The sequence below is a fragment of the Procambarus clarkii genome, chromosome 67 (assembly GCF_040958095.1).
Source record: "Procambarus clarkii isolate CNS0578487 chromosome 67, FALCON_Pclarkii_2.0, whole genome shotgun sequence".
In the NCBI taxonomy this organism is placed as follows: domain Eukaryota; kingdom Metazoa; phylum Arthropoda; class Malacostraca; order Decapoda; family Cambaridae; genus Procambarus; species Procambarus clarkii.
In genome coordinates this window covers 30553017-30576505 of record NC_091216.1, presented here as the reverse complement: position 1 = coordinate 30576505, position 23489 = coordinate 30553017, and the positions used below count along the sequence as shown (strand labels likewise).

Below are 23489 nucleotides of genomic sequence, written 5' to 3'. Positions count from 1 at the left end.
TCTTACCTTGGAGTTGTTCCGGGGCTTAGCGTCCCCGCGGCCCGGTCGTCGACCAGGCCGCCTCGTTGCTGGACTGGTGAACCAGGCTGTTTGACGCGACTGCTCGCAGCCTGACGTATGAATCACAGCCTGGTTGATCAGGTATCCTTTGGAGGCGCTTATCCAGTTCTCTCTTGAACACTGCGAGGGGTCGGCCAGTTATGCCCCTTATGTGTAGTGGAAGCGTGTTGAACAGTCTCGGGCCTCTGATGTTGATAGTTCTCTCTTGAACACTGTGAGGGGTCGGCCAGTTATACCCCTTATGTGTAGTGGAAGCGTGTTGAACAGTCTCGGGCCTCTGATGTTGATAGAGTTCTCTCTCAGAGTACCTGTTGCACCTCTGCTCTTCAACGGGGGTATTCTGCACATCCTGCCATGTCTTCTGGTCTCATGTGATGTTATTTCTGTGTACAGGTTATCTCGCCAAGACTGTCGGTGCCAGGACTTCCTCAACTCCTCTTTCACTAGATATATAATTTGTATCTTTCCTTATTTTAATTACGCATATCATGTTTGCTTGGATCCATGTTAATTATATGGTCTTCCCGGCTTGAGACCTTCCCTTGGTAATCACCTGCTTGGACTGGTGGTAGAGCTCCGGCCACGCTTCTTGCAAGGGTCGCGTTCGATCCCGGATGGTGCAAGATGTTGGTCACCGTTCCTTCTCCTCGTCCTCATATCCCAACTCCTATCCTATCCTCATATCCCAGCTCCTATCCTATCCTCATATCCCAGCTCCTATCCTGTCCCCATATCCCAGTTCCTATCCTGTCCCCATATCCCAACTCCTATCCTGTCCCCATATCCCAACTCCTATCCTGTCCTAATGTACAATTCATGTGGTGTATAGTGATACCCGCATTACACTTTCTCCTCATAAGTACCTCACAAGTGCCTTCATTTTCTACACGTTTTCTCTACATATCTCATAACACAGACTCGACTCGAAAATGGGTGTGAGTGAGAGTCAAATCTTCACTCTTCCTCTGTGTTATGTCCATGTGTGTAAATTGTGGATAAATTCTCAAATAAAATCAGTTTCATGAAATTGCTCGCCATTACAGAAGACTTGCTGACTCTTCTGCATAAGATTGTCTTGTGTTTATACAGTCTGGTGTCAAGTGCTGTTCAAGTGTTGTGGTAGAGGGGTAGTGTGGTGTCAAGTGTTGTGGTAGAGGGGTAGTGTGGTGTCAAGTGTTGTGGTAGAGGGGTAGTGTGGTGTCAAGTGTTGTGGTAGAGGGGTAATGTGGTGTCAAGTGTTGTGGTAGAGGGGTAGTGTGGTGTCAAGTGTTGTGGTAGAGGGGTAGTGTGGTGTCAAGTTCTGTGGTAGAGGGGTAGTGTGGTGTCAAGTTCTGTGGTAGAGGGGTAGTGTGGTGTCACGTTCTGTGGTAGAGGGGTAGTGTGGTGTCAAGTTCTGTGGTAGAGGGGTAGTGTGGTGTCAAGTTCTGTGGTAGAGGGGTAGTGTGGTGTCAAGTTCTGTGGTAGAGGGGTAGTGTGGTGTCAAGTTCTGTGGTAGAGGGGTAGTGTGGTGTCAAGTTCTGTGGTAGAGGGGTAGTGTGGTGTCAAGTTCTGTGGTAGAGGGGTAGTGTGGTGTCAAGTTCTGTGGTAGAGGGGTAGTGTGGTGTCAAGTTCTGTTGTAGAGGGGTAGTGTGGTGTCAAGTTCTGTTGTAGAGGGGTAGTGTGGTGTCAAGTTCTGTGGTAGAGGGGTAGTGTGGTGTCAAGTTCTGTGGTAGAGGGGTAGTGTGGTGTCAAGTTCTGTGGTAGAGGGGTAGTGTGGTGTCAAGTTCTGTGGTAGAGGGGTAGTGTGGTGTCAAGTTCTGTGGTAGAGGGGTAGTGTGGTGTCAAGTTCTGTGGTAGAGGGGTAGTGTGGTGTCAAGTTCTGTGGTAGAGGGGTAGTGTGGTGTCAAGTTCTGTTGTAGAGGGGTAGTGTGGTGTCAAGTTCTGTGGTACAATGGGTAGTGTGGTATGAAGCCTTATGATAGAATGGGTTGCATGGTGGCGAGAATAGGTTGGTGCGACAAGGTACACTGATACGGTTTAGTGATCAGTTGTAGACATGTGTAACCCGCCTGAGCAGCGGCAGGTGAGCCACCTGGAGGGACGTGTTGTGGCAGGTCACTGGCATGAGCACCGTGGCGGGAGGAGGTGGCGCGTCCGCCCCTGTGCCCGTGGTGTCGGAGCTCAACAGGTGCAACAGCCCAGGTGTTGCTATTAGGGCGAGTGTGGCAGGTGTTGTGGGCAGTAGTAAAAGCTACAGCTTGTGGTCAGCTGTCCGGCTGGGGTAGAGGTGTGCACCCGGGCGGAGGAGTGGCCAGGGGTGCTGAGGGCACGTCTGGGAGGAGCTATGCCATAACTGGAGCGGTGATTGGCTGGCCCGTGGGGTAGACTCCTCCCACCTCGGCTACACTCGGCCACGCGCGTCCCGCCCCAAGGCTGAGGCTGCGGTGGTTTCAGTGTTTTGCTGAGCGGCGTGTGTGTGTGCCATGAGTGAGCCAGGTCACCGGCGGGCGACCTGACCTGATCAGTGAGTGAACCAGGCCATCATGGGTCACGGGGCGCGCGCGCGATGCCACTGGTGGGGCTCGGGAACCCCACACCTGTGCTGGAAACAGGTGTACACCTGTTTGATCATTTTGACCGTGTTGAGTGGGTCGTTTGTGCAGTGTTGCGGGCCTGGTCGCGGCGGGGGTCGGCGGCGCTCCCCCCGCAAGCTGAGGCCGCTCGTGTTCAAGCAACATGTTCCCAACGTGTCGGAGAAGACCCTAGGCGCCTCAGGTCTGACGGAGGGACCCATCACCAGAGACGACCCGCGCTTCCAAAACCTCGTTCCTAATTACAATTCTGACATCATCTTTAAGGACGAGGAAGGCACTGGAGCCGACAGACTAATGACAGAGGTCAGTGTTATTGGCACCCTATACTGTCACTCACTGGCATTAGGTCAGTGTTGGTGGCACCTTATACTGTCACTCACTGGCACTAGGTCAGTGTTGGTGGCACCGTATACTGTCACTCACTGGCACTAGGTCAGTGTGTTGGTGGCACCTTATACTGTCACTCACTGGCACTAGGTCAGTGTTGGTGGCATCTTATACTGTCACTCACTGGCACTAGGTCAGTGTTGGCGGCACCTTATACTGGCACTAGGTCAGTGTTATTGGCACCCTATACTGTCACTCACAGGCACTAGGCCAGTGTGATGGTGGCACCCTATACTGTCACTCACTGGCACCAGGTCAGTGTGATGGTGGCACCCTATACTGTCACTCACTGGCACTAGGCCAGTGTTAGTGGCACCTTATACTGGCACTCACAGGCACTAAGAGGGTTAGACGTGTCATTCTTATACCAACAAAACAAGCTTCAATCTCAAGTATGTCTATATAATATAACAGATAATCATGTATCACCAAAAACAAGGGAGGCAGCAATCTTATCATGCATGTGGCACTGGCGCCGTGATGGGTAGTGGTCCTGGGGGTGTAGCCCCTGGCGTCAGGAGTCACTGTAGTGCTCATCCTGGCGTCAGGAGTCACTGTAGTGCTCATCCTGGCGTCAGGAGTCACTGTAGTGCTCATCCTGGCGTCAGGAGTCACTGTAGTGCTCATCCTGGCGTCAGGAGTCACTGTAGTGCTCATCCTGGCGTCAGGAGTCACTGTAGTGCTCATCCTGGCGTCAGGAGTCACTGTAGTGCTCATGCTGGCGTCAAGAGTCACTGTAGTGCTCATGCTGGCGTCAGGAGTCACTGTAGTGCTCATGCTGGCGTCAAGAGTCACTGTAGTGCTCATCCTGGCGTCAGGAGTCACTGCAGTGCTCATCCTGGCGTCAAGAGTCACTGTAGTGCTCATGCTGGCGTCGGGTCACTGTAGTGCTCATGCTGGCGTCAGGAGTCACTGTAGTGCTCATGCTGGCGTCAAGAGTCACTGTAGTGCTCATGCTGGCGTCAAGAGTCACTGTAGTGCTCATGCTGGCGTCAAGAGTCACTGTAGTGCTCATGCTGGCGACAGGAGTCACTGTAGTGCTCATGCTGGCGTCAAGAGTCACTGTAGTGCTCATGCTGGCGTCAAGAGTCACTGTAGTGCTCATCCTGGCGTCAGGAGTCACTGTAGTGCTCATGCTGGCGTCAGGAGTCACTGTAGTGCTCATCCTGGCGTCAAGAGTCACTGTAGTGCTCATGCTGGCGTCAGGAGTCACTGTAGTGCTCATGCTGGCGTCAAGAGTCACTGTAGTGCTCATGCTGGCGTCAAGAGTCACTGTAGTGCTCATCCTGGCGTCAAGAGTAACGGTTGTTATCGTGTTAGAGGGGAATATATATCATTGGTATAGTGTTATAGGGAATATATATATATATATATATATATATATATATATATATATATATATATATATATATATATATATAATGGGTATGATAATGTTTGTGGGGATATATGTCGTTGTCTTAGTGTTGGAGTTTACATCCGTCAAGATGTGTGTCATTCTCCTGGTGTTTGAAGGTTCATCCGTCAGGATGTGTGTGTCGTGTGGTTGTAAAGTGGATGTGCAGCACACGCGAGCAGCACCAACACATCTGCCTCTCATCTTCCTCCTTTTCCTTACTCCTCTCCTAAACCTTATCCTCGTAGCTCTTCCATGTGATATATAGTCGTAAAGGGTTCGCGCTTTCTCCTGATTATCACCTTACTTGACCTCTTCAATATTTGATACTTGTGTCTCTGTTTTAACACCTCCTGGTTGTCATAGCATGTGTGTATATTTTACAGTCTTCCTTGACAGGTATTTTTACAGTCTTCCTTGACAGGTATTTTACAGTCTTCCTTGACAGGTATTTTTACAGTCTTCCTTGACAGGTATTTTTACAGTCTTCCTTGACAGGTATTTTTACAGTCTTCCTTGACAGGTATTTTTACAGTCTTCCTTGACAGGTATTTTTACAGTCTTCCTTGACAGGTATTTTTACAGTCTTCCTTGACAGGTATTTTTACAGTCTTCCTTGACATGTATTTTTACAGTCTTCCTTGACAGGTATTTTTACAGTCTTCCTTGACAGGTATTTTTATAGTCTTCCTTGACAGGTATTTTTATAGTCTTCCTTGACAGGTATTTTTACAGTCTTCCTTGACAGGTATTTTTACAGTGTTTCTTGACAGGTATTTTTATAGTCTTCCTTGACAGGTATTTTTATAGTCTTCCTTGACAGGTATTTTTATAGTCTTCCTTGACAGGTATTTTTCCAGCACCTTCAGTCTTGACTGTCCATTCAGTTCATAGGTCGCATTTTTTACGGAATCGACCAATCCGTTAAAAATGAGAGATATTAGTTCAAATTAAATCACCGAAATATTGAGGATTTTTATGCATGGGCGGCGATGCACTAGTGAGATTGCTCGGGTTCATTCCTTGGTCCCATTGGAACTAACAGAAATTCACTCATTCCGTCATAGTTCCTTCAGTATTACAGCTTCTAGGCTTCCTTACCACTGCTGTCGTCCGCGTCCCCACCTCGTAGGTGAACGACCATCACTGTACAGTGATCGCCCACTATCTTGAGGTTATCTTGAGATGATTTCTGGGCTTTTTAGTGTCCCCGCGGCCCGGTCCTCGACCAGGCCTCCACCCTCAGGAAGCAGCCCGTGACAGCTGACTAACACCCAGGTACCTATTTTACTGCTAGGTAACAGGAGCATAGGGTGAAAGAAACTCTGCCCACTGTTTCTCGCCGGCGCCTGGGATCGAACCCAGGACCAAAGGATCACAAGATCAGCGTGCTGTCCGCTCGGCCGACCGTCTCCCTAAATGGAACTTACAAAATTTAGTATATGTGTTTTCTCCTAGTCGTAGTATTCGTCGCTGAATACAATGGCTCACAACTATTTGTAAGTTATTATAACCGCGCTTCAGACTTTGTAATTAGCCTTGATTATCTTACCTCACGACTCATTACACCTGCTCGCTACTCTCACATTAATAACTTGCTTACATCCCTAAGACTTGTCTTAGTCTCAGGTTGTTCATAACAACCTCTTGTTGTACAGTGTCTTATGCTGCACATCTCACCTTTGTTAACTCCACCAGTTCCCCGAGACTCTTAGAGATAGCACTCATGGATTCCTTATCTCTCGTGTTCTCCAGTGTTTCCTAAGTGCATCTATACTGTTTGTTTTGTGTAGGCAAATACATCGATGTTACTAGTTATACATCTGCCTCCTGGTATCCCTGTGGATTATTATACACCTGCCTCCTGGTATCCCTGTGGATTATTATACACCTGCCTCCTGGTATCCCTGTGGATTATTATACACCTGCCTCCTGGTATCCTTGTGGATCATTCAGGAAGGTTACTTAGCATCCACCTGCGTCGCCATCTTCACATTCCACTCATGACAAATAACTAGGAATTTTCTCTTAAATATTAGTCGTGATCATATCTCCCCTGTTTCTTCTTCTACAGTGACGAGACGGTTAGTTTCTTGAGTCTTTCCTCGTAACTCATGTCTCTCGACTACGGTATTAAGCTGGTAACATACCTCTGCCCATTATCCAGCTTTGGTATAACTCGTTGTATGCAATCCTGAATGACTCTTCACTCTGATGTACGAAGGAAGTTCTGGTTAGTCAGTCTCATACATGTAGATGATGATGTGTGACCGGGCGTGTGTTTGTGTGTGCGGAAGTTTGTGTTGCTGACCTTTTAGTGTTGGCCTATAAGGTCCTATGGGTGGTGACATGTGGTGTTCCACTTCCACATCCTTGCTCTCTATATTTTGTATTTATATCTCCCGACCATCTACTATTCGCTCGTAGTAGATGGTCTACTCGTAAGATTGTGAATGGCGGTCGACCTTGTCATAATTATTTATTCGAGTAAGTATCTTGAGGGTTGTGAACATATTCCCTCAGCTACTCCTCTCTAGGGTTGTCAGAGCAGTGGCCTTAAACTGTCCTGTTAACTCAGTCCTCTCATTTCTAGCACAGTTGTAAGTTTCTTTTTTTGTGCTTCGCGAAGTGTGATTCCATGCCGGTACTGTTTACTCTAGGAACCGTCTCAAGTAAATTAAATATATGCTCTTGAAATTGATTTTGTTTTATATTTAAATGATGTTAATTTGTTCGCTAGTTCTCCGTGTGTTGCTGACGTCACAATTTTTAAGTTAGGCATCTCCCTTAATATTGTTGGAATATTACCCAGTCTCTAGCCTTGTTCTCTCTCTAAATCTTTTAATTGTTTCCCACTTACATTGTAGGTTCCTTGTCATCTTAGTCTTCAATTCCCATCTTCAGTATCTTACAACCATTAGTCTGCCTACTTTCTCTAACACTCTGTAATCTTTCACTGTGTTTATGTTCCTCAACTTTGCATCATCTGTAAACATTAACATGCACGAGATCACTCCCCTGAATAGGTCGTTTACAGAGATTGGAAACAGCATTGGTTCTAGGGCAGAGCTTTGTGGGACCTTGCTTTCTACTCCTCTGCAGCCTCACATCTTTTTCTGGCGATAACCTTTTGTTTCTAGTCCGTTAGATTAGTATCATTGCGTTTCTCTAAATCTTAAACACTAGCTCTTTGTGAGGGAAGAGTATCGAAGGTGTTTTGACAGTCAAGGAAGATGCAGTCTACCTAACCTTCTTTGTCTTCGCATTTTGGGTGATCTTGTCAAAGAATTATCTAGTTTGTCAGGCAAGACTTTCTCTCACTGAAACCGTGTTGCCTCTTATTACAAAATGTATTCTAATTCTCTGCCATTATCTTTAAAACTACTTTTTTCAGAATTTTGCAAGTAATGTGTTTTAGTAATAACAGTCTATAGTTAAGTGTTTTCTGTTTGTTTCCTTTCTTGAACATTGGGAAAACATGTGCCTTTTTCAAGATTTCCGGGAGCCACCGTGTCTAATGCTGTAATTCAAACTGAAATTAACACAGAAGACCTGAAGCCTCATTCAGCTACCATGATGATACTTGACGTGGTTGCCAATAATTCTTCCAGGTATTATTTTACCTGAAACTCAGTGATTATATAATATTGCTGTGGATGTCTGTCGCCTCCACTCTGGTCAACGTCTGTAGGCCTGAATCCACTTGTTGGCCTCCTCACTCGCCACACTTGTCACTTTCTGCTTTATGTGAGAAGTCTTCTCTGTTTGCTCGGCTTGATCACGTGTTCTCTTACCGTTTTCCTGAGTATAAGACAATACAGCAGCCTTGGCTGGTCCTTTGTTGTCGTTCTCAGAGTGTTCTAGTTGTTACCTTCATGGGGGTTTAGTGCCTCACCATCTTCCAATGTTCCAAGTTCTCTGTATATTGTCCATGTTATTTTGGTCTTCGCCTCCATCTTGCACTGCCTGTTGAACAATGGACTCGTTCTGTTCTTCCTTCCAGGTTGGGATAAATTGTTCTGTGGATTCTGCACATTTCTCAGCTTCGAGTTTCATCTTTACATGTGTAGTACCTCCCTTCAATTTGTTCTACTGAACTTCCTGTAGAGCGGTCCTTACCCTTCTGTAGTCCTCACGTGAAGTGTTGTGTGTGTGCCAGGTCACAGTGACGCCGCGGTCCATGGTTCCTGTGGACCAACAACCTTCCAAATTGTTCACACTTGCCTCATTTTGGATATATATACTAGCAAGTGTGCAGGCGATGAGTCACAATAACGTGGCTGAAGTATGTTGACCAGACTACACACTAGAAGTTGAAGAGACGACGACGTTTCGGTCCGTCCTGGACCATTCTCAGACAATCGACTTGAGAATGGTCCAGGACGGACCGAAACGTCGTCGTCCCTTCAACTTCTAGTGTGTGGTCTGGTCAACATACTAGCAAGTGTATCCTCTCTAGTCACTTATTAGTTCATGAAGGTTCGAGCTTCAGTTCTTAGACCCCGTCTTTCCAGCTGCTGGTTGTCTACTACAATGACTCCCGACTTATCTACCTTATCTGCTTTTGAAATTACGAACGAAGTTGACTTCTACAACTAGCTCGTTTAGTTCATTCAAATTTCCTATAATTATTACGCTAAAAAGATACTTTCCAATATTTCTATGCTGATCTGTTTATCACGTACATCCGTTCCCTCTTGTTCTATTGTTATTCAATGTGATCACATCCTTTTTTTCAGACCTGTCACTCCTCCTAGGAATTTATATATCCCCATCATGTCTGCTCTTTCCTGCCTGTTTTCTAACAACCAGCATTTTCATTCTTTTTTCATACCCCATCCCAAGTAATTCTGGGACAAGTCTCTTTCCAAACTTCTATTCTTTTTCAAGGTTCCTTATGTGCTTTTTGAGGTGGTGTACATAGATCTAAATGCCTCCTTATTTAGACTTGTGAATGGTAATCTGATGTTTGCCAGTTTAGAGAATACTGATGACCTTATTCTATTTATACGTGACTCCGGAGTTATACTTGGTGTTATCACTTCTCTTAGGTCCACTTCTTAAGTTGTTACAGTTGTTAAAGTTGTTACAGGAAGCTGTTGTTCTGGTTGTTGTTCCCTTCCTTTTGTACCATCCTACTCTCGTATATTTACATTTTCATCACAATACGGTTGTTAGTGATAAAATCAAATTGCCATTTCTTGGACCAGTTTTGCATGTTGTGAATCCATTATGTGTGTGTGTGTGTGTGTGTGTGTGTGTGTGTGTGTGTGTGTGTGTGTGTGTGTGTGTGTGTGTGTGTGTGTGTTTGTGTGTGTGTGTAACCTTCTCCATTACTGCTCACAGGATGGGTACGGGACACATAATAAATGAATTAAACTAACTCTAGGTCTTCTTGGTGCATGTTAAAATCCTCATCTGTCTCGACTCATTAGCTTTGTATCGCCCGCAAATATCGACATGTTGGAATCTACCTCCATTGGCAGGTCACAAATATCTGAGAAACAGTTAGAGCCTAATGGCAGTGCTTGAAGACCTCTGCTCGTTACACTGCGCCAGTTCAACTTCTCGCCACTCACTGTGGCTCTATGGTTCCTGTGTTTTAAGTACTCTCCGTGTCAATGGTCTTCCAGTTACTCCTGCCTGCGTGTCAAGTTTGTGTAGCAGACTCTCGTGCGGAACTGTGTCAAAAGCTTTACGGTAGTGCAGAAATAACCAAATTGTCCGTCCGTCTCTGTCATATTTTTGAGTCTGGGAACCGTAGGTGTGTGTGTCTGTGTGTGTATGTGTGTGAATGTGTGTGTGTGTGTGTGTATGTGTGTGAATGTGTGTGTGTGTGTGTGTGTGTGTGTGTGTGTGTGTGTGTGTGTGTGTGTGTGTGTGTGTGTGTGTGTGTGTGTGTGTGTGAGAGAGAGAGGGGGAGGAGGCTATGGGGTCACAGGGCGCCATGTGGTTGCATGACGCGCTGGTTGACCTGAGTCTAGCAAGCCAGAGAGATAAAGGAGGGCAGAGTCCGGGAGCCTGAGTCAGTGTGAACCCCGTTGATAACCACTATCTTCTCCCTGGGGGTCGTGGAGGAGCGGGCACGTGTCCGCCACTCGTCCCTGGTAATTCCCTAACTACTTCACCACCACACAAAGTGCCTTCTGTGGTTGATTCTTCAATAAATCCTTGAACTATATGTTTAACAACCCTCTCATCCTGTCCATGGAGGACAGAAAAAAATGTATAAATGCTGGTTAGCATTGTAAATATATGGCCACGTCTGTGATAGAAAATAATAATAATAATAATAAAACTAACACGCGGCATTTCCCACACATTCTACTAATCCCATTAAAATGTGACGTATTAAATAAAATCTAGGGACAGTAAATTAACGTTTTCTATATATCGGCCTCGATGTATGGAAAACGTCCCCATCCCCCTTCCCTCCCCTCTTCATCTCTATCCACATCATCCCTTTCGCTCCACTGTTCCATTTCTCTCAAAAAAATTATTATTAAATAATTCTGAAACTGTATGGGTCTCAGAAAATATATTACTACGATAACTAAACACTCTCGGGAAATCAGACCACATATTTCACTTTCACTACATGAAAATCGCATGGTGGGGGGTGATCCAATAAATGCTAATATTTCTTAAAGCATTTAACTTAGGCCTACCTCGACCATCCTATGTCCGTTCCGTACCCAGGACCATTTTCCCTACAAAGGTAGGTAAGGCTAAGCCAGCTACCTTTACATCTGCTCTCCATATTTAGGCAGACAACTTTCTTATAGCATATACATATATAAAACCCAATTAAAGCAGGCAGAATGAGTGGGATTATGTTAGAGATGACCAGAACACCTTGAGGTACCAGAGCGAAGGCACTAGGTAATCCTGCACTCCTGTGACCGGCTTCATCAGAAACATTAGGACGTAAACAAGTGCATGTGACCTTGCTGCCGCCATCTTCCTCCTGCCAGCACTTAAACAAGTGGACAAAAAAAAAAACGAAAAAATAAAGTCTTTAAAAGTGTGGTGATGATGATAGTAAATATAAGATGGTGAGGCAGCGCCAGGCCCCATCACTTGGGGATTGGGAGGCACAACACATCCCCACGTGGTTCCTTTCACCTGATACCTCTATTCACCTAGCAGTAAATAACTACCCAGGAGCTAGGCAAGTGTTGCGGACTACTTTCTAAGGAAGATCAGTAATTCTACCTTGAGGTGCCATGATAAGCTTAAGCACAGGCTTCCTCATCTTGACAACTTTAAATTATTCCTTTCTCCAAACTATTTCTATATTAGTTTGGAATATAATATAGAATTGGTATGTATGTATGTATATATGTATGTATGTATGTATGTATGAAAATATTGTGGCCACATGTATATGCTGCGAGTTTTCTAGTGTTGCAACATCTTTTACTGAATAGTTAAACTCAAACAACCTTACAATTTATAAAAGGGCATAAGCGCTACATCCAGCAATATAACACAATATGGTGTAGGACACCCGAGCAAGGACCATACGTGTAGGACACCCGAGCAAGGACCATACGTGTAGGACACCCGAGCAAGGACCATACGTGTAGGACACCCGAGGAAGGACCATACATGTAGGACACCCGAACAAGGACCATACATGTAGGACACCCGAGCAAGGACCATACGTGTAGGACACCCGAGGAAGGACCATACGTGTAGGACACCCGAGCAAGGACCATACGTGTAGGACACCCGAGCAAGGACCATACGTGTAGGACACCCGAGCAAGGACCATACGTGTAGGACACCCGAGCAAGGACCATACGTGTAGGACACCCGAGCAAGGACTATACATGTGGGACACCCGAGGAAGGACTATACATGTAGAACACCCGGGCAAGGACCATACATGTAGGACACCCGAGCAAGGACCATACGTGTAGGACACCCGAGCAAGGACGATACATGTAGGACACCCGAACAAGGACCATACATGTAGGACACCCGAGCAAGGACCATACATGTACGACACCCGAGCAAGGACCATACATGTAGGACACCCGAACAAGGACCATACATGTAGGACACCCGAACAAGGACCATACATGTAGGACACCCGAACAAGGACCATACATGTAGGACACCCGAACAAGGACCATACATGTAGGACACCCGAACAAGGACCATGGGTGTAGGACACTGGAATTAGAGTTGTGGGAGTAGGACCCCGAGCCACAAGAAGAGGCCGGAGGAGCGCCCGGGGACCAGTACCTCGCTCCACCACCTCCATCGTTCAGTCTTTTACCGTAGACCTCGAGTGTCCTCGGACGACTCGTGACACCTCTGCCAGAGCAGAGAGAGACGCCCGGGAAGGTTTATTGAGCAAGTTTTATTGGATGTATCGTGGCATGAGGACCGGGAGCGCTGCCACCAGGGCTGCTCTCTCACTCTTGCTGGCAAACATAAGTTTTCTCAACTAAATGTGATTGTTGTTTTTAAATATTAACTTACAATTTTCAGGAACATTATCGTTTGACAATAAAAGCAAATATTATTTTATAACATAAAACAATACTATTTTCTAATGTAGAATAGTTTCGTTTTGTTGTAAATATTTAATATCGCTAATAATAATAATAAAAATATATGAACCAGCCCGAACAAAATTATCCAGACATATCAGCTGCCACAATAAAACAAATACTGTACTGGTTGACTTCAAAATATATACAAATATGTTTTACAAATTGGTGCATAAAGCCTCGACTTGTACGAGGCTTTTGTAATCCTATACACCTTCGACAAGTTTCATGAGGCTATTGTAATCCAATACACCTATAAGACAACACTGCACGTTGCAAGTCCAATTATACAGACGTTTGAAACAACTCATCATTGCTCTAGCTGATCTTACTGTTGCTTGGATCATTGTGGTTGAAGCGGCACACTACCAGGCGCCCCTAGAGTGCTGTGAATGCAAGATAACCATTACTCACTAAAATGGTTTGTTTACCTATACAAAATGTCGAGAGGAGCCGGAGACGACGGATGAATCGCTGTCCAGCACGCACAAGGCTCAGTGTTCCCTACTGCTAGTACCAGTATTACTTTTGTGGAATTTTCTGATTTATTTACAGATGCTTTACTGCTTCTGAGGCGCGCAAGAGTTGTTAGACACATACTAGTTTAAATCATTAGAAAAAGTGTATCATTAATACAAATAATAATAATTGTACTATTATTATTATTAATATTATGTTTGTTAATGTTATTAATAGTATCTTATCTTATCCAAACAAGGAATTAAATCGTTTATGCTACTAAGTGTTTTCCAGTATCTCAAGTGCTTTATGGTTCAAACCATATCACAAAAATCTTTAATATAAATAAAAATTCAGGCATATAAAGTAACATCTTCAATGACGGCAAATAAATCCAAAACCAATTATATTTCTTCACAGAAAGTACAGCATCGACTCCTAGACGCAGCGCTATCGATATTTGCATCGCAAACCCTGCACCATCAACACAAAGTCTGCACAAGATATTGTTTTCATTAAAGAAAAGATGCATCATCCTTTGTAACCTTAGTTCATATATCCTTTGTAGCCTGGTAGCCTTAGACCCATTCAAATATCCTTGGTAGTCTGGTAGCCTCTGGTAGCACCGTTCAGATATCTGGTAGGCGCTCACCATCAGTGTTGGATCAGGTCGCTCTCGTTGCTTATAAAGCGTCAAATAAACAGTGATTTTGCCTAACCAGAAACCATCGGATATGGGAAAAACCTAACCTTTCGAAGCCCCTGTTCAATTGTCACAGGAACGTCAAAATTTTGGCGATTTGAATTTCACTAAAGTACCGGAATGTTGACGACGTGACCCCCATAGCTTACAAACCGGGAAACATTTAGTGTGAGGCCAAGTTGGTATAAGATGGTTGTGTTGACGGTGTATGGTGCGGCCTCAAGTCCAGCCCCGCGTGTGTCTGTGTGGCCGCCGCTCTTGACGCCGACGCCCGCCTTAAGCCCATTCAATGTCCCGTTCTAGCGACATTTACGCCTGTGCTTGATGCTCTTTTATCATGCTTCCAGCTACAGGATCCCCCAGACCTTATTGTGGGCTGTGGACGACGCTCTCACAACAAAGACTCGACTCCTCATGCCATTACTGGTTACTGAGGCGACGCTCCGCCGACAACTTCAGCTTATTTGTGGCAGCTGACTGAAGATTGGACAATATTTAGAGGGCTTATGTGTCGTGTTGGAAACATTTAAGTGCTGGGGTTATGTTGACAAAGAAAATATTTTGAGTTCAATATTCTGCTGGAAGCTTCATGGTAATATTCTCAGAAGTCTTTTGACTGATAATAAATATTACTGTAGATGTATATGTCACACAGATCCAGTGTCATATTGCTCTGCAAAGTACATTAAAAATATAATTGTATAGAAAAACTATCTTAAAATTTATTTTAGCTATTTGTATCAGACCAAAACAAAGTTAAATGAAAATAAGAAATATGTCATTATGTACGTTAGACTTTAGTTTGTTTTATCTACAACCCAAAATAACGTCAAGATGAATGAAGTGTCTGAAAAAGTTACCGTCGGCCGATAAATTAAAAAGTTGTGTTTAAAAATATTCACTAAATAAATAACATTCCTGCTGTCGCCTTTGAAAATATGACTCTGGAAAATCAATTCCTAAAGATACAGGCCTAAAATTTATGTAAATGACTAAATAATAATAACAATAATAAATAATAGTAAATATACAAATAAAATAATAATAATAATAGAAAAAATAAGTATAATATGTTTAGACAGCTGACCAGAGCAACAAATAATACACACATTTAATCGCAAATAATATTTTTTCATAGAGTCGAATTTGAGATAAACAAATCGACAGTAAATATCGGATAAGGAGCTCTTCCTTTTAAAGCCAGCCCCAAGACAACCCACTTGCCTTAAACAGCTCAACCTTAAATCTTTGAAAACATAAATTTGTCCTTAAAGACACTGCCAGACACCCACTAACTTAGCTATGTCACACGCAGACCAACACACGGCCCCCAACAATATATCTTTATGTGCACATTTGACTCACAAGAACATGATATAGCTAGGATATCGAACCCACAAAGCTAATCTCCTCAGGCACACTCACTACCGACTGAACCACGAAGGGCTAAAAATCAAGGTCTAGGCGGCATAGGGCGTGTGCCTGGGGAATTTGGGCATGCGGGTTTCATCCTATTATACGACTTCCATATATTTTTCTCGTGTGTATATGTGATTCTGTGGTACAAATCTCACTGTAAAACGCTGATCACTAAAGACTTCTCTGACTTGTTCAACGTCGTCTTCAGTCCGACGAAACCAATCGTAATATATTGCTCTCGAACAAACCTTAAATTCTAGCATTCCAAGAACTCAATTCCGAAGAGTGAAATCATCGTAGATCCCGCAAATCTTCTTCTTGTTAAAGATTCGGTAATCTTGGATTACAAAACTGATTCGTAAATACCAAATGGCGTCCCTCGTACATCAGTTTTATTTATACAAAATAGTAATAATCTTAAAACGCGACCAGATTAATATTTCATAAATGGAAGACTAAAGAAGTTGAGGTAAATCCCGGCATATGTGACTTCATGTACAAGCCCAGGATATGTGTGACCTGGATGCTCAAGCCACGTGTGACCACATCCGTAACTGGGACAATTATCCCCGATACCCACATCTTCATGTGCAAGCTACAGGCAAACTGGGAGTAAATCTCAAGAGTTGAATCAACATATTCCCAGACGTAGACCCAGACTCTTATGAATACTCAGCCCGTACTCCTAAGGATTCCCAACGTCAAGAAACCTTCGTACTAAAGTACTCCTCTCGTCTTCATGAGGAAACTAGATTGTTTCCTTCAAGGAGTGCCGGACCAACCGGGCTGTGGTGGGAATGTGGGCCTGCGGGCCGCTCCAAGCAACAGCCTGGTGGACCAAACTCTCACAAGTCAAGTCTGGCCTCGGGCCGGGCTTGGGGAGTAGAAGAACTCCCAGAACCCCATCAACCAGGTAAAGTACTCTTATCCTTAACTACAGAGGACGCAAACCAGAAAATGGGACAGTATGTCAATTTCGCGAACCAAATTGTTCTAATACGACGATTGTTGCTCTTAGGTAAAGTATACGTCAAAATGCGACGTGGTATTAGGATTGCAGGTTTGAATACCAGCGCTGTACTCAGTCTATGGGAACAATTGTTCCTCTACAGACGAGGAGTCACAATAACGTGGCAGAAATAGGTTGACCAGACCACACACTAGAAAGTGAAGGGACGACGACGTTTCGGTTCGTCCTGGACCATTCTCAAGTCGATTGTGATAAGGAAAGGAGTCGAAGCAAAAATAGGCAAGAGAGAGGGGAGGAGGAGATAATCTTAGAGGAAGAAAAAGCAAGGCAAAAGGTACGCAAGGTAAAGTGTAATAAAGGAAATAGGAATAAGAACAAAGGTAAATGCAGAAGGCCTATTGGCCCATACGAGGCAGCTCTTATTTATACCAACCCAATAAGAAAAAGATAGTAATAGGAATAAGAAAGGGATAGTAATAGGAATAAGAAGGGGATAGTATTAAGTAAGGGATCGTAAGAGAAAACAAGGGAAAGAAAAAGAAAGAATGAAAGAGAAGAAAAAAAAATGGAAGGGTAAGCTTATGTTAGGTCACGTTTGTTAGAAAGTTTAGAGCATTTGAGTTTATACTGTGACAGGGAAGAGTCCACAGCAACAAAGCCAGAACTCAAGTTCATGTTGGGTACATTGTGTATCAGAGCCGAGTCAACAAGACGGCGTCTGTGTAGAGTAGAGGCAGGAAAGATTCTTTTAGAGGAACACCAATCAATACGATGATTAGAATCATATTACTTTATTTTCAATCAATTGTACCTCTGTACAAATTTGAGACTCAAATTTGAGTATGTGAACAAGATTTGGTAAAGAAAATGTGCAGTAATTGGTTGTTCGTCGACCACATCCCTCCCCCCCATACCCGCCTTCTCATCGACTCCCACACGCTGCTAATATCAATACCGATGCAACAGCTTCAACCTGACAATCATCTACTTAAAGCTAATTATATACTTATGGAGAATTATAAATTTATCGACAGTTATATATATAGGGCACATAAATCAGCTCTTGTAAAACATCCTTGAACATAATCACACAGTTTTAATCTAATTCTCCGTGTTAGCACACTCTTGCAGCCCAGTATGTCACACTTGACTCAACCCGGCACATCAATAATATATAATTCGACACATATGAATTCAAAATCTGCGCTAGTAAAATGTAACCACACAGATTCTTGCATGGTTTATTTACACTGTCTCACTCGTGTTAATGTATTCGGGGGCTCCACGGCGCAGTTCCCAGCGTGGCCCCCAGGGGGGGTTCCACGGCGCAGTTCCCAGCGTGGCCCCCAGGAGGGGTTCCACGGCGCAGTTCCCAGCGTGGCCCCCAGGGGGGGTTCCACGGAGCAGTTCCCAGCGTGGCTCCCAGGGGGGGTTCCACGGCGCAGTTCCCAGCGTGGCTCCCAGGGGGGGTTCCACGGCGCAGTTCCCAGCGTGGCTCCCAGGGGGGCTCCACGGCGCAGTTCCCAGCGTGGCCCCCAGGGGGGCTCCACGGCGCAGTTCCCAGCGTGGCCACAAAGCGGTTAATGGGCCCAATGTCCAGCTTGGCCAAGGGGCTACGAAGCCACGTTTCAACAGAAACTACGGCTCGTCTTATGAACGTAAGGTGGTGGAAAATGGCGTTCTCAAGGGGAAGTCAACAAACACAAAAAAAAACTTTAAAAAGAGAAAAGAAATACAGTAGAACCATATGGTAGGCCTATGGTAGGCCTATCCTGAATGATAACCCTAAATTATTCGATAATGCAATTATGAAATTATTATATTATTATAGTATTAAGGTAATTATTATATACGTTTTTACAATTCTGTTGCTATAATTACTTAATTATTTTTGCTTAGCAGAATTATAATCTATATTTCTCATTATTTTGTGTACTGTGTTTTGTATATTATTATTATTAATACTGTCAAAGTAATTATAAATGAGATGAGTAATCAGTCCACTCATTATTGCTTTTCATCTCCATTATATACTTCTGCATTATAGTCAATGTCATTATCAACATTACCATCGTTATCAGTATTATCATCATTGTGAAAAACCATGTAAAAAAACAATTATTCTCGTCCTACTAATAAAGAAAACAAGATAAGCGGAAGACATAAGTCATTTTTGTTCTATAATTCAAAAGTACACATGATAATTATTACTGTTAAACAATAATAAGAATAATAATAATAGTAATTGCTAATCTGCTGTTAATACGAGTTCCAAAATTTGGCTATTTTTTTAACGAGAGAATAGTGTTTGTGGTAAAGAAACATTATATGGTAGTCACATGCGGTACCTGGTGATTGGTTATTATTATTAACATCTTTATTGACAAAATTAATTACAATTTTGCCTAATCTGAGGATTTTGATGGTTTTATTAAAGTGAGGATAATGCTAGTATTCACTGTCACGCAGGACAGAGGGTCATACATAAGACAATAGGTCTAAACTGTAGGCTGAAGCACATATATATCATTGTTACAATCAATGTTTTAATGTATGGATACGTGAAAACAACTTTCTATTGTGCACTGCAACACAAGGGCAGGGATGGGTTCATAAGTGATACAGCTTAGAAGTAATATAAATAAAAATTGTTCTTCATTCTTTAAAATGGACAAGCAAAATTTGGGTAAATTGTTAGGATGTCGTCCAGAACACCTGAGTCAATAAAATAGTTACACAGTTGGTGGTACAAGAGGCCAGGAGGTCTAAAGTCCTTTACGGTTTCACATTCATCAATATAGTGTTCTAGTGAATGCATTAAAGGTTTATCACAGAGTTTACAATCTGAATATTCTGGTAGTGGCTCAGCCTCACTAACCTGCCAGATGTGTCTATAGCCAAGGCGAATTACCACAATGACTACATCACATTGCCTGGTCCGGTTACTGTGCTGACCATACAAATACCTATTATTACAAAACTTGTCATAACTTTTAATACTGCAGCTTTCAGGTCTCTGGGCATTTCTTAGTTCTTCTAAATCTGAATTAATTTCTTTAATTTGTATGTTTCTAATAACTGCATTAGATAGTCCAAAGTCATAATCAATGTTTTCTTTCCTGCAAGCCTCATTGGCCAATTGATCTACAAAGTCATGTTTTCCAACTCCAACATGGGATGGGATCCACACAAATTTTATACAAGAGTTATTATCATTGGCAAAAATTACATTCCATTTAATATTACAAGCTACTTCCGACGTACATTGTGATGGGTTATTTAAGGACTGCAGAGCACTTTTAGAGTCACAGAATATCACTCCACCACCATTGAGCTTAAGGTATTCAGTGGCTAGATAAATACCCAATAGCTCGGTCTGATTGGTGCGGTTACTGGTAGAGGGAGCTGTAGTGAAGCTTAGTGTGGGATACGCATTTAGTAAGCTTTGTCAGATCAGATACATCTTGTGTGGAGTCTGCAAGGATGGTTTTAAGTCGTGTGCGTTAAGTTGGCGTCTCACTGCATGCTTGGTCCTCTCTTAAGCGATTCAACACCTTGTAATTTCCGTTGTTGGGGGCAGGAAGCTTGGACTCTGGCTTTTTGAAGTCATCTCTTAGGTCAGTTACTGACCTTCCTCAAGATGCAACCCACAACAGGTGCTCAACTCCCGGGTACCAAATTACTGATAGGTGAAAAAAGAGTCATAAAGTGAACGGAAACGTGGCCAACCGTTTCTGCCATGCTGAGGATTGAACAAGGGTGCTTCGATTGTGAGTTGAGGACGCAGACCACTGTGCTACTGAACGTGGACTGAAATCCTAAATTAGCGGAGTTTTACATGATGGATCCAATTTGTGGGTTGTAAGACGCCCGTCAGGATCCAGACGATGCTCGACCCGCCACACACTCAACTTTCATGTTACATTTGCCTGAGACATCTTCTACGTGTCTAGTATAGGACAGATTTCCATCAATCTCTACTAATACATTTATCCATGTATTATATATCAAGTTTTTCTTGTCTGTTATAATAAGGCGGCATATTTGGTGCCTCTGTGAGATAGCTATCATTTGAGATTCTTCTCTGGAAACAGTAACTCCACCCTCGTGACCAAGATAAAATAAGTTTTAAGAATTTCTCTAAAGTGATTTATGCTCTCTCAAGTCTGGTGCTGAATCCAGTGTTGAGTCGTCTACATAAGCCTAAGCCTTTGGAATTAACATGAAGATGTGGTCGTAGTAAATGTGCACACAAGGGGTCCACACGCACCCCAACTCAAACATGTTACTTTGTATGGCTCGAATGTTTGCTGTGTTCGCCTGGTGGAGTTCCGCTTCTGCCGTGTGTTGGGGTGCGTGTCTACTGGAAACTTATTTACAAATATTTAGTGTTAGTATTATCCATTATGTAAAAAGATGCGTGAATTGTTGAAGAGAATATATTGGTCGTCAACCTGTTTCCAAAACGAGTCCTGTAATTGTACACGTTTAGGAAGGTGCGACGTAGTTGTGTTGACGCCGAGGCATTATAATGCTCATAGTCACTCTAGTTACTTGTTGCGTCCCTTGACCGACGGACTTCTTGTCAACATAATGCGGTATTGTTCTAATTATTAGTGCTAAATATATTAATTTTGTTTAATGTAAATTGTTTGTTTCTAGATAATATATCATACAATTTACGTATTGAAATATTCGGATAACAATTTGCTAGTAACGTTTACCTTCAAAGTGAAAGAATTAAACACATCCGATATGACTGATTCGCGATTACTGGTCCCAAGATGTAGTTCCCTGGCAGAGATATATATGTGCTTCAGCCTACAGTTTAGACCTATTGTCTTATGTATGACCCTCTGTCCTGCGTGAGAGTGAATACTAGCATTATCCTCACTTTAATAAGACCATCAAAATCCTCAGATTAGGCAAAATTATAATTAATTTTGTCAATAAAGATGTTAATAATAATAATAAATGCAGAGCGTCGACTCCTTGACCCCATCTCCACCCTCCCCAGCCTCCTCATCTCCCCTCAAGAAGCATCCCAGCCTTCCCCCCCCCCCCCCTCCAATAGCCTCTCCCCCCCCCCCCCCAACTGCCAGTAACACGACGCCTCGCTTCCATCTCCATAAAGTGGCCGGTATCCCTCAAATGGCCTTATTAGTTTATTTTTTATTACCAATGTTCGAGAGTAGACCCAGCCGGGGCGCGTCTCGGCGTCCATAATGTTGGTGGCATCCAGGACTCATCAACGTCAGTCACAACGTGACGTCTGTTACGTCGCTGTTACCACTCACTGATGACGCACGGATGTGGTATTCGTGACGCAGGGATGTGGTATTCGTGACGCAGGGATGTGGTATTCGTGACGCAGGGATGTGGTATTCGTGACGCAAGGATGTGGTATTCGTGACGCAGGGATGTGGTATTCATGACGCAGGGATGTGGTATTCATGACGCAGGGATGTGGTATTCGTGACGCAGGGATGTGGTATTCGTGACGCAGGGATGTGGTATTCGTGACGCAGGGATGTGGTATTCGTGACGCAGGGATGTGGTATTCGTGACGCAGGGATGTGGTATTCAGGAGGTGTTGCCTGGCCTGCACGACGTCCCTGAAAACACAAACCGAAACTGCCTCTATTTTCCGCTTGTTACAACTTGTAATAAAGTTGTTACATCTTGGCTTAACGTGTTTATGACGTATTAGAACGTTGTTACAACTTGCTATACTGGTTGTTATAACTGGTTAGGCGTTAAAACTTGTCCGAACGTTGTACCAACGTCGTAGTTTGGGTGTGTGTTTGGCGGGGTGTCTCACACGGTGATCATAAGTGTCAACACTGTCAGCAAGGCGCACATGTGATGTGTTTAACACACATGGACACCGCACCCCCCCCCCCCCCCGTGCCTCTTAACAAATACCTCCCCTATTTTCCGGAACCAATCCACTAAAAATGCTACGTATTAATAAAAAAAAAAGTAATATTGACGATGTCTACGCCTCGACCTCAATAGATTAGGTGAGTTGCGTGGGCTCGAACGCTCGTCGTTAGTCAAAACGGTTGCCTAACAACGGGCTAGATATTTTCTCCTGTTGTTAACAGTTATACATTAGAGCAGCCTGGTGACTGTTGGAACACCTTCTGCAGGGAAAGGAAAGGAACTAATCAGGGGGAAAGCGCCAAGCCATTATGACTATATAGCACTTGGAAGAGGGTTAGGATATGGAACCTTCTGTGGAGGTGAACCTTTAATGCCTTGTCTGGTATGTTTATATCACTCATGGGTAGCACAGTCGGCACATAACCATTTGGCCCACAGTTTGATACCCGAGCAGCACGAGACGTTTGACAACGTTTCCTATCACCTAATGCCTCGCTTCACCAAGTGGTAAATAAGTGTCCCAGAGCTAGGCCACTGTTGTGGGCTGCATCCTGTGGAAGGTTAAACTTTTTCTTATCGCAAATATATAAGATATCACTGCTTATATATATATATATATATATATATATATATATATATATATATATATATATATATATATATACATATATACATATATATATATATATATATATATATATATATATATATTTACCAAGTGGTGAGGCAGTATATGTGAAGTGTGTGGCTGGTCTATAACTCAGGGCGCGACGGTCACTTCTTGACACTCGGGTTAAACACTTTTTTAACATTTAATTATCTGAGGCCAAAGGAGATAATGACTGTTCGTAGGACGGTATTGCATATGCAAATTGTTAACTGTCTGTCGTAAATTATTAATTAAATATCGCAAATTATGTAATAAATATCAAGCATGATTAATTATATAGTTTAGAGGTCATAGCCATCGTCTCATAGTCCGGAGTAATGACTTATTGCACCGAGCAGACGGGGCTGATTGGCGGAGTGAGTGGATGATAGGTGAGTGAAGAGCACCTCAAGGCTCTCTCTC

General features: G+C 43.5%; 1 protein-coding gene across 1 annotated transcript in view; it reads left to right on the top strand.

Moving 5' to 3' along the window:
* The first annotated feature begins 2448 nt into the window (after positions 1-2448).
* LOC123767588 (sonic hedgehog protein) overlaps positions 2449-23489 on the top strand; it is a 165596-nt gene continuing 144555 nt past the window's right edge. The window contains exon 1 of the mRNA XM_045757345.2: positions 2449-2936. Within this exon, the coding sequence (XP_045613301.1) occupies positions 2583-2936 (354 nt within the window). The 5' untranslated portion in view covers positions 2449-2582. The remainder of the gene's footprint in view (positions 2937-23489) is intronic.